This window comes from Thermobia domestica, chromosome 1 (assembly GCF_964235325.1).
Source record: "Thermobia domestica chromosome 1, izTheDome1.hap1.1, whole genome shotgun sequence".
Lineage (NCBI taxonomy): Eukaryota > Metazoa > Arthropoda > Insecta > Zygentoma > Lepismatidae > Thermobia > Thermobia domestica.
The window spans coordinates 265,069,809-265,083,079 of NC_137454.1; the positions used below are offsets into that span (position 1 = coordinate 265,069,809).

Genomic DNA, 13,271 nt, shown 5'->3' on the forward strand with positions numbered 1-13,271 from the left:
CCATTTATATCTCCTTCCAAATAAGTAACAGTCATGCATCATTGCCGGGAGGATGAATCATTTACCCCTTCCTTATTCTATCTTCACGTGATCTTGGAAGATATTCTAAACTGCAACAATGACCCATTACAAGGTCTTGAGTCTGTTTGTATTAGAAACTTGAAATTCCATTTATGAGAAAAGTTGTTTAAAAATTTTCAATTTGGTCGTTCTTTTAAATATGCATTTATATGCAATAACGACGAAAACATGCACTAACCTCCGAAATATGCAAATATATGCACTATAAAACTCTGCTATTTTATCCCAAAACAGCTGAAACGAATTTATGTTTCAAGAGCATACCAATATCACATCAGGAATAAAACATGCAAATATGCAAAAATCCGAAGTCTAGTAATAACTTGACGTAATGACATTTGAATAGCTACAACGCTATGTCGGATTGGCAACGTCGTTAATTTTGTGATATCATGGTGTATGTCAAACAATGCACCCCTGCCGATATTTGCATGGTACAAAATTTCAGCGTTTTTTGCTCATTAGTTTAAGAGTTACATCGGCGTATCGTGAGTCGGAAGCGGCACCATTTTACTGTAAAACGTATTCAGAAAACCGGCGAAGGCACTGATATAATGCCGAATATCTCATGAACGCGGAAAGATACCGTTGTTGGGTCAAAACATTACATAGAACGTCAACCCCAACAAATGTAATGATGTGCCGATGGTGGGGGAGTAGTGGCGCGTTAGAGGAATCCCCACACACAGATGTAGACTTTACACCCATATTCCTCATATGTGTGGATTCCCGTTGCACAGCGACCGTACCGCTACCATCCGTACGTTATTGCATTTGTCAAAGTGGACTTTCTGTATAATATTTTATCCCAACAAAGTTAATTTCCCCGTTCAGGAGAGTTTGTCATTCATTATTTCAGCGCTTTCGATGACCTTTTTGAGGCCTCTTACAGTAAAACGGTGCCGCATTCGACTCATGTTCATTAGACTTTTTTTTTTGCTTAATCTCATGCCTATTATCAGTTCCTTCAGTTCGTCTGTGTATTATCGTACTACCTTGTGAAACTTTTGTAACTTCTAAACTAACATATGCAAAATGCTGAAATTTCGTACGATGCAAATATCGACAGGTGGACGTTGTGTGATGTCAACCAGACGTATTTTTTTTTTTTTTCAAAGAAACACTACGTCATGCTATTACATATTTAAAATCTAGGTATTAAATGAAAGCTTACAATAGCACGCTTGGTATGCAGGGTTGCAAATTAAGGGCGACACAGTATTATAACTTCGAAAAATAATAACATTTTAAAGGCTTCTACAACAGTAATGACTAATAACGAAAGTGAGGCAAACGGGACAATGTATATCCAAGATACCTTTGTGTCGAATACTACGATCATCATGTGACGTATTTCAAACAACTATAAACAAAGCTACAAGGATATTTGACTTTCTTCAAAGGACTTTATTTTAGAAAATGTGATTAGATAAGTATCATAGTCAATTATGTAGTTGGTTTTGTATAGGTACAAAGACCAAAATGCCGTTTACAGCAATTTGGTATGTCAAACTGTTCCTAAGGTAGAGAAAAATTATAAAAATTACTATATTGCATAAGATGGCGTGTTTGTGGGAAAATTTTTAAAACCGCTTTTGCTTTCCTTTGTTTCCGTAACATTCCAACAGTAGTTTTTGGCAGGCGTAATTATAAGTTGTCGGAATTACATAATTTTAAGCAATGGTGGAAATGTTTGTCACATCTCCAGAACGGTTTGAGATGTTAAATTGGTATACACAGTATTATGGTCTTATCATCTATTGACATACATCTCTGCGATTGACTGAGATACTTATCTAAGCAGTTTTACAAAATAGAGGCTTTTGAAAAAGGTCAAATTTTGAATCTATTGTAAGTTTGTTCCTATTTATTCAAGAATCATCATTGTCATGATCATAATATTACAAAGTATTTTAGATGTGCACTACCTCGCCCTCCTCACTTGCATTATTACTGCTGTAGAGGTCACCCAAATTTGGTATTTTTAATACTGTAGAGTCCTTAGTTTGCAACAATGAAGAACTAATGTGATATTGTAAGTTATCGTTAAATATGTAGATTTAAAAAAATATGTAATAACTTGATGTAGTGCCTTTTAATCTATATATATAAAAGTGAAGGTCACTATGTTTCTAACTTAATAACTCTTGAACCAATAGCGTACGCATGAATTTATTTCGGGGGTCCATACTTAATATGAGGGTATTTTATAATAACATATCTAAAATTGTCCCTAAAATTAGGCTAAATTTATACAAAAGTCGAAATTTCGGAAGGGGGGGGGGGGGTCCGGACCTCCTGCATACGTCCCTGTCTTGAAACACCCGGCTGATCACGATCAAATTTTCCACATAGATGAAGTTCGGGCCTGAAATGTCTTTTATCATTTCACTTTGACGGTGGAACTTAGGGGAGGGGGCGGGGGAATATATAAAAGTGATCGCAAATGACCGATATTAGTGTCGAATCCATAGTTTTCGGGGTCGCTGAGATGAACCCGATACTGTTTAAATCCTAATTCAGCCCCGCAGCTTGGGGAGGGGGAAGGGGTAGAGAACCCCTTGCTTCTCACACGGCCTAATTTATGTGACAATCTCTCGAGTCGGAAATTCCGAGAATATATATGTTCTGGTTGAAGAATGCAAGACAAAAAACATCGCCTTCAGTAATAGTAAAATGTGAAACATATTACTGATTTTTCTTATTTTAACTCAGCGAAGTGGGTAATAACGCTAATATATATATATATATATATATATATATATAAACTTTGTTGCGTTAGCAACACTGTAAACCTGGGTGGTATCGCAGAGTGTCAAGCAATGTCCCCTGCCGATATTTGCATGGTACAAAATTTCAGTGAGTATGTTTTTTTTTACCTATTCGTTTAATGTTAGGGGGGCGTATGAAGAACGGACAGAAAGGACAAATTTAAATATTTATTTCTATTACACAATAATAAATAGATACATAATATGATACATCACTGGGTAGAGGAAAGTTCAGAGTTTTATTTTATGGATTCAACATGAGTACCATGGTTCAAAGTTTTATTTTATGCATTCAGCATGAGCACCATTTGTTATGCGACAAACATCTAATCTGTTTATTTCTTGCCACACACGAATTAACTGGTTCCTAGTTATTGAAAAAAACTCCCTGCTGTAACGATTTGATCTCGTAGATCTTGAAAAGTAACAGACATAATGTTACATTAACGCTGTCCTCTTAGTACCCCCACAGATATAAATCATAATGAGTAAGATCTGGTGACCTTGGAGACCACTGAAGATAAACAAGATCATATTGCTTACCTCCTTCCAATCCGTCGTCGTGGAATTGTGTCATTCAGATACTGTTGTGTATCTCGTGTTGGAAGTGAGGTGAAGCGCGGTCTTCCATGAAGATAAAATCATCCCGATTTTATTCAATTTGTGGAAACCAGTCTTGGAACATGTCAAGTTTCGTAATACGTCATAATTTTCTTCGTAAGAAAGAGAGGACACCAAACTTTGTTGACGGAAATTGCAGAAAACACATTTAACTTTGGAAAGTCTATTTTATGTCTGATGACTACGCCATGATTTTCAGTTTCCCAGATTCTGACATTGTGGCGATTCACTTTACCAGAAATATGAAATGATGATTCATTGGAAAAAGTTAACCTTTCAGAAAAAGTGTCATCTTCCAAATCTTGCAAAATTGCAGTGCAAAACTGATGTTTTTTTCATGATCGCCAAGATGTGATGTCTGGAGTAACTGTAACTTATACGGCTTCAGACTCAGACGCTTTTGTAGCACACGGCATACCTCGGCTGCGGAATTCCAAGTTCTTTGCTTCGTCTGGTTATGAATTTCCTAGGGTTACCTTCGTAAGCAGTACGCATCCACGCAACATTTTTATCTGACTTGCGAAGACGACCAGTGCTTTCTCCTTTGCATATGCAACCATTTTCTTCCAATTTCCTGTACCAATTGGAAATTTGTTTCTGATGAGACTGCTTTTTGTTGAACTTACAGTGAAATGCTCGCTGCACTGCAACAAAGAATTCAGTTTTTGCATAACAAACAAAACGACTTCTCTTGGGGCGTTGCCATTTCCTCGGAAACAAGCCACGGCGCTGCTGGAACTAATAGGTGGGGTTTAAAACTTGGAACTTCTCTCTGTCCAGTGGTGTATTGTATGTGTCTTCATCTATTGTTGTTCATTAGAAATAAATATTTTAAATTTGCTCCTTCTTTTTGAATAGAGCGTTATATATGTGGTGTTCTAGCAATAAACCGACGCATTTCGCGTACATGTCCAGAACTTCAAGAAAAGAAATGTATTACTTTGGTCGGAAACGCCTAATTACGGAGATGTGGGCAAGTTAAAGTAATTAGAGGAATCGGTCGTAGAATGGCTACATTGAATAAAAGAACTTTATCTTCGTATGTTATATGTTAGTATGTTATATCATTCATTGTATTTGATAAACTAAGTTGAAAAATTCAAACAACTGCATTAATCAGTTCTCCACGTCTGTATATCAAATGCTGGATTAAAAAGAATATTGTAGATGCTTACACGGTGATGTAATATTACCAATTCATTTGCCAAAGGATCGTATAAACGACACTGAAGAGGTTTTTTTTTATTTTTTTTATTTTTTTATTATTTTTTTAATGAACCGGTAATTTATGAGACGACATAATTCCACTTGTTGAAAAAGTGAGATGTTTGTGTTGAACTGTTCCATGAGGGTAGTTTCATCATTTCATGTTGAAATCAGGTAATTCTCACTTACTGTCATGTCAGAAAATGTACTGTAAAATTTCCGTTCCCTGTAGATACAACATTACTCCTGGAGTTCGGTTGTTTCCACGGTTGCAACTTTGTAATTATATGACACTATGTACAGTTGGCAAATTTGTATTTGTGATCTCTCCAGTTCAATAACGAAACAGCTGTTTCGGTTATAATTTGTACTTAGTTCTTGTATTGGTGTAAAAGTGTCGACAAGTAAGATTCAACGAGAAAGAAAGGTTCCATTTGAAGTTAAAATGTCATCATCATCATCATAGGTATTCTGCCAGTATTGGCAGGTCACTTGCCACAACTGAGAAGCTTTCACTTCACGATCTTTCGCTAACCTCTTCGTTTCCACGTTCGATTTTTCTGTTTTGATATCTTCCATTAATTGTAGTCTCCTTCGCTCCCTCTCTCTCTTTCCTGCCACTGTACCCTCTAGCACGTCCCTCATGATGCAGTTTCTTTTTAGCCAATGTTCCAACCAGTTTCTCCAATGTTCCAATGTTTCTCTTGCTCTTCTTAATATCTAAAATTATTCTTTTCTCTCACACTATTTGTAACACCATCTCATTTGTTTTGCGCTCGACCCAATAATTTTCTCCATTCGTCTCTACACCCACATTTCGAAAGCTTCCAGTTGTTTTTCATCATTTTTGCGTAGTGTCCATGTTTCTGAACATGTAAGTTAAAATGAGTGAAACGACAATTGAAAATCTCAAAAAACGGAAGAGAGGTGTGAGAAATGAAAATTATTATAAACTTGTAGTAATTAAGAAGTCAAGAAAGGCAAAGAAGTTTTGTAGTCAATTTCAAGGTTGATAAAGCTTAGTAAGGAAAGAGAGAACCTTGCAGTTTTGACTTGACTACACGCTAAAGGTATCTCTCGGAGAGTAGCCTCATGTCTCTTGCATTATATAGATAATTACCTGAGATGAGATATTCATTAACTCCGACAGCCCTGGGGCCAGAACGGGAATCATACGATTGTAAGATTCTTAGTTGCCTTGGTAAAATGAAACATTTTAGTTTGGTTCAACGTTTCTTTCTGTTACGAGGTCATTCACATCTCCCAAATGATCGTCTTTTGGAGTCAATAAAAATTTCTTGGAAGACATGACATGACTTTCTTAAATAAGTTTGTGAAATAGTCGTACACCCGAATAGATCATAGAAGTTTACAGTGATTGCTTGGTGTTGATGATACGTCTGACTCCAAGAATTGATGGCAAGAAGATTGTGAATTCCATTGAAATTGAAAGTCTTTGACACGATAAGTGCATTTCCTTCCAAATAGTTTCCTTCCATATAGTTTCAGTACTCTGAAGACTCTTCTAGGGCTATAGTAGCATAATCGTCATAACCTTATTTCTTCAGCATACATTAATTCTGAGGACTGCAGGAGAACGACATATAACCTTCCCTGAAAGAAAATAATAATAATAATAATAATAATAATAATAATAATAATAATAATAATAATAATAATAATAATTGCATACTGGAAATTACAGACAGAACTGCCCACTTACAATTTCCATACAAATAACATGCAAATAACAAAAAATAAACATAATTCATTATAAAATACAATTGACACATGCACAGAAAAGGAGAACAAAAAATCATGCATAAAATAAACATCATGTTATATAAAAGAAAATAAAACTCTCAGCTGATAATGAAATGATTATATAACTAACTGTCTTTGTATATTACTAAATCATTTGCTGCTGATAAGATTTTATACAAAGGAACATCATTGAGAAACTGAGTGGGTTTAAATATTTCCGGATTTCTTATATGATAACTGGTTATATACAGAGTTATTATCGATAACAAATTCAAATTACCGTGAAGAATTAAATGTAGCATTTTAAGATCCAAAATAATCCTTCTTTCAGACAACCTTAACATACCTAAAGACATCCTAACTTCATCTAAAGACATACCTTCATAACACTTAAACTTCCAGCGTAACCAAGCAAGAAAAAGATTTTGAATTGCCTCCAGAGAAGTAGATAAATAATCTATATTTCTATTCCATATGACTGAACAATATTCAAGATGACTTCTGACATTGGAATAATTAAGAATAAGGCATGTTTTAACAGACTTAAAATCTTTGGACATCCATTTAAGAATCTCGCTTTGGAAGTTATATTCTCAAGATGTTTGAAAAGCAATTTGCTGTCAAAAACAATGCCTAAATCTTTATTAGTATCTACAATTCTAATTAGAGTATAATTTATGTTATAAATGAAAAAAAAATGGATTTGTTTTATTCGTAATATTGATTGAAAAGGTTTTGTTACAATTTAAAGGTAGTACATTGTTTTGAAACCAAAGTAATATTTTATTAATATCATTTTGAAGCACCAAACAATTATCCAAATTTACAATAGTTTTGTAGATTTTGAGGTCATTTGCATACATCAAACATTTACAATCCAAATTTTCAGTTATATCATTAATAAACATAAGGAATAGAAGTGGTCCGAGATTTGATCCTTGCGGAACAACGGAGTATATGTTATATACGTTTGAAAATTACCCTTATACCTAACCACAAACAATTTCCTTGCGACAAGTATGATACTAACCAAGTAATAAATACAATGGAGAGATCATAATGTTTCATTTTGTAAATTAAGATGTCATGTGGTAACTTATCAAAGGCTTTAGAAAAGTCGAAATAAATTACATCGATTTGACCATTACTTTTAAAGATAGGAAGAGTATCAGCTATAAAACATGTTAAGTTAGTTGTAGTTGACCGATTTTTCATAAAGCCATGTTGATAGATCGTAATATTGGGATAAACATGATTATACAAATAATTACATATTAACTTATCAAAAATCTTGGGTATGATACTCAAAAGAGAAATAGGTATATAGTCGGATAAATTTTTCCCATCAGTCTTGGGGATAGGAACAACAACGCCCATCTTCCAATGTTCAGGATGAATAGAAGTAAGTAAACTTCAGTTGAACAAAGATGTTAAGACAGGCGCAATGATTGACACAATGCCCTTCAGTATAAAAGCAGGTATACCGTCTAAGCCAGAAGAAGATTTGGCATTGAGATTGTTTATAGCCTTAATTACTTGCTCAGTTGTAATAATAGGATAAAAAGTATCCCGCCAAGTCCGATAAGTCAGTATTATGTAAAGAAGGACGCCTTTGATATAGTCTCAAATAATTGAGCCCATGAATTAGCTAAAGTTTTAGGATTAGACACATACACATCATCAACCATAAGTCCAGTGGCTTGGTTTATTTGACTTTTGTTTTTATTAACAGACTTCCAAAACTTTTGAGGTGAATTACTTAATACATTTTCCATATTATGTATATAAGCAAGCTTGTCTAACCTTAACCTTTCTTTAAATTGTTTCCGTTTGTAAGCGGAAACATTATAATCTTCATTTGAACCGTAAGTTTAAATCTCTTATAAGCGTTTTATTTCGCTTTAATTAATGAGATCAGATTCCTAGAGTACCAAGAAGGATATTTTCTAGATTTAGGTCTATATAGAGGTATGTTCTTACTCATACTGGATTTTATTAAATTTTCTACAGCAATAACAGCAGTATTAAGGTCTGGATTCAACAGAATATTAGTCCAGTCAGCTTCAAGAAGTTGTTGATAAAGGGCTAAATAATCGCCCTTATGATAAGCATAGTAAGAAGAATTACCAACTAACGGTGTATTGAAATAAAAAGGAAACAATTTCAATAGGATAATGACAGCTATCAGGCGCCACAATCGGTTGGACATTCTTGGAAGCACATAAATTAAAATTAGATATTACCAAATCTAAGTCAGATACATTATAATTAACATTGAGATTGAGATCATCCAGAAATGTAATTAAAATTTTAGCTTTACATTTAGCATAATAATGAATACCTGTTAAAAATTGTTTCTTAGCCCAATCCACTTTAGGTACATTATAATCACCAACCATTAAAATGTCATAATGTAAAATATCTATTTTATTAGAAAAGACCTCAAAAAATTCACTAAATTCATTCAATTGCAAATTAGGTTGGAAATATACACAAAATAATAAAAGATTTTTTCCAGTTTTCTTTGGAAATTCTAAACAAACACTTTCCTCAAAAAATTCAAAGTCAGTTCGTCTCACTACTTTAATGTTTTTCTTCACAGCACAGAGAACACCACCACCTCTTTCACAAACATGAGATTCAGTGTCTATCGGATCTAAAGCAACAGTAAGTGTCGGGAAAATAATCATCGTTAATGTAAGTGTTACTTAACCAAATCTCAGTGACAGCAACAACATCGTATTTGCAGTCTGCCACAGAACTATAAAACTGTTTGTTTTTGGCTCGTAATCCACGTACATTTTGGTACCATAACTCAATATTATCCATGGTGAGTCTATGTTTTCATTCATTTCTTCCATATTATTTGTAACATTTAATTTCTTTAGTTACCATAGAACGGACCAACCAAGATACCTTTAGGCCAAATTTCAGGGTCACTTATAACATTATAATCAAACTCAGGAACCTCAATATGAGATGAGGAATAAGAGTCATATTTGGTTTTGAGTTTAGTACATTTAACAGATTTTACATATTCACTTAATAATTCTTCATCCTCCACGGAAGTGGATGGGCTAAATCTTGTAACAAACAAAGCCTTTTTCCTTGCATTAGAAACCAATTCTGTTTTAGTATTACCACGACCAACATTCAGTTTGCGTAAATTGTTCTTTACTCCTGTACCTACATTCGGATTTTGATTTAGGTTTACATTGTCTTTATTAGCAGGTTTACTTTTCATTTTCCTTTGATTTCTCGAAATTACTTCAACCCAACTTCCCTCGGAATCATCCTTCCGATTAGACGTACCTGATGCTTGATTAATACTTACAAGCGATGGAAAACTGTTTTCTTGACCTAATTCTTTAACCTCACTGCTTTGATAATTTTCTAACTACGATTTCATATTAGATACATGATCGGACATAATTACATTCTGTTGCAAAAGAGACCTCAACTGACAATTTTCATCACGTAAAAAAAGTTATCTCAGCTTTGAGAGCTCTTATTTCTCTCAAGAAAATTTGAGTCATTTTATCTAAAGAATTATCAATGAGCCGCTGAAAAGTAGCCAAAGAAGGATTTTCATTTAGATTAAATTTACTCTGTTTATTCATTTCACTACTATTTCCAGTGTTATCATAGTCTTTTTGTTCCATACAATTTTCACATACATAATTACTTTCAGTTTCCACTGAAATACATGATGCATGACATTTAGTTGTACATTTTTTACACTTAACAGCTTTTTGTCTTCCGTAAACTGGAAGATCACAATATGGACAATTTTCAGCTGAGGGTGGCATATTAAAAAATAAATAAATAAATAAAATAAAATAAAAACTACATTTATCAAAAAGAAAATAAAAGATCGAACTCCGCTGGCCTAAGGAGCACGACAAAGAAAAGGACCATCCAAAACACAGACACAAAACACAAAATCGCTTCTCAGCACTGCCAGAGGATCTAAAAACAACAAGAAGACCTCACGACATATGAGGATGTAGATAACAGACAAATGAAAATGTCCCTGCTTAGCCGCTGAAGGCCCTGCAGCAACACACAGTCACTGCGACATACTGTCACAGTACCGGTTGACTAACTGCCATCAGCGTTTACCAACCCCACCAGCCAAAGATAAGAATGAGATGTAATAAGTAAGAAAACGCTTGGCACTCTAGGAGGAAGGGACAGCTACTCTAGATGGAAATTGGCTAGAAAACTAAAGAAATACTTTCGAAAAATAGAGTAGCCGAGAAGCGATAATAATAATAATAATAAAATTGATGATGATGATGATGATGATGATGATGATGATGATGATGATGATGATGATGATGATGATGATGATGATGATGATGATGATGATGATGATGATGATGATGATGATGATGATGATGATGATGATGATGATGATGATGATGATGATGATGATGATGATGATGATGATGATGATGATGATGATGATGATGATGATGATGATGATGATGATGATGATGATGATGATGATGATGATGATGATGATGATGATGATGATGATGATGATGATGATGATGATGATGATGATGATGATGATGATGATGATGATGATGATGATGATGATGATGATGATGATGATGATGATGATGATGATGATGATGATGATGATGATGATGATGATGATGATGATGATGATGATGATGATGATGATGATGATGATGATGATGATGATGATGATGATGATGGTGGTGGTGGTGGTGGTGGTGGTGGTGGTGGTGGTAGTAGTATTAGTAGTAGCAGTAGCAGCAGCAGCAGCAGCAGCAGCCGCCGCCGCCAAACGCAGAAAATACAACAATGTATTCCAGTTGAACTGAAGATATTTTACGAAGACGTTGTTGAAAGCAATAATCCATATAGATTATTTTCCATATTTGAAGTTCTTTCAAACATTAACCAGAACGTATAAAATGTAAATATACAATGTACTTAAACTTATGTACTGTTTCCAATGTATCTTATATTTGTGTTTTGTTTTTGTGTCTCAAGTTGTATGTAATGTTTTTAATGCTGTGCGTTAGTTATGTTTTATGTGAAAAATGTATCAATATTTTGCACACAAATCCGATTTTTAATTAATGAAACTTTTTTTTTTAATAAACGTTAATTTATGTCAACAGTACTAACAGGCTGACAGGTTAACTTTATTTATTGTACTAAGCTGTGCAATAATAAAGTGCATTGCTTTTAATCTGTCCTTTAATTAAAGATCACGATAGCACATATCAAAGCTCTCATCTCCAGTGCGAGGGGTCCGTGGTTCGAACCGAATGAGTTTCTAGTATATAACATCGTTACTGTGATTACTCTTATGTTAGATTCCACTCATATTCTATTTAGTCTTCGCGAGATTAACCACAGATTTTCAGTTTTGAGATCGATGTTTCATCACTATTTACTTCTAGTTCTCACCCGTCTCTTTAGTTTACTGAAAATAAACGTAGAACGTTAAGCTACAGATCTCGTTCCTTCTGCCTGTTTAAGAATTATAATTTTCAGGTTGCAGATCAGTCTGGAAAAGCAATAGATTTACCAGAAGAGGAACGGAAGTCATTAGTCATTGCAATGGCTCTACATGAGAAAGGACGAACAGCACTTAAAAAAGAGCAGTATTCTTTGGCTTTGGTTCTTCTTCTAGAAGCCGACAAAGAATTCAGGTGCGTTAGTATTCAAATACATAAGTTATGCTGTTCATTTACGTAACATAATAGTGTTAAAATACAAAAAGTTTAACTAAAAAGATTCTTGGTTTTCTATTTATATCTTCCCAGTTTATTATGTGTGAGGAAGGAGAGGAGTCCAAAGTGTATATCTTCTTGATTTGTCGATCACCCAAATTTAAAATTTCACTTACTCGAGTCATTTCCAGCTGGCCGACATATGATATCAGATTGATCCTTCACGTTCGAAGCAGCTAGACGAGGATACAATATGAAGAAAAAGGGAGGAGTAAGGCAAGAGAAGTATGTAGAAAAGTGTTGGTGGTTACGAGTACTCATGAATCCACAAGTGGTTTACTGACAATGTCATTGGCTCTATCATGGATGCTTGTGCTTCCATCCTGTCGTGTAGCCCTGCTTGACTCCTCTTTAGTATTTGTTAATCTTGACTTTACCAATTCCTCAACGGTATGAACGGGTGGAACATTCACATTCTCCGGTAAATAAATTGTACATACAATGATCAACTGGAAATTTTTCTACCTTGCATCAATAAAGGCTAAGACAACCTTTATCTCAGTACATTTTTCTTCTGGATTTTAATTTCACAATATAATTTTACTGTATTTGTATACGCACAGTAAAAGATCTAAATATATGGGCAATTTTTCCACATAAACTGCAATTTCGTAATGTTTAAATTGTTTCTTGAGTTCACAGTTCTATATTTATTGAACTTCGTAATCCAGTTCAAGTAATCGGTAGATCTTGTTTTTAGTCTGTTGGTACATATATATTCCACAATGTCTTCTAAATTTGAAGACTTCTTACCCGATGACTTAATGAAGCTTGCCGGAAGTGGAAGACTAACTTCTCTTCCGAAAGGACTTTTGTCAGGTGGAAGTTCGGTTAAATTTGAGTCATTGGCAGTCATAAGATGGAACTTACGTTTTTCCGTACAAGTTTAAGCCCAATAAGTCACTCGATAGAAGTGGAACCTCGGTTGATTTTCTGACTCTAGGTTAGCGCATTAACCTAGATGTTACTTTTCGAAACGCAGACGCTATTGACTTTCCGACTTATATACTTGCTCTTGGTAGAGAATTCACCTTAGATGGCACACATATAA

General features: G+C 34.4%; 1 protein-coding gene across 8 annotated transcripts in view; it reads left to right on the top strand.

Moving 5' to 3' along the window:
* The window catches only part of LOC145660847 (NEDD8 ultimate buster 1-like), a 405,125-nt gene that overhangs the window by 219,546 nt on the left and 172,308 nt on the right, over positions 1-13,271 (top strand). For all 8 annotated transcript variants that reach the window (XM_081726271.1, XM_081726294.1, XM_081726280.1 and 5 more), the window contains one exon: positions 11,982-12,139. In XM_081726271.1, coding sequence (XP_081582397.1) covers positions 11,982-12,139 — 158 coding nt within the window. The remainder of the gene's footprint in view (positions 1-11,981; positions 12,140-13,271) is intronic.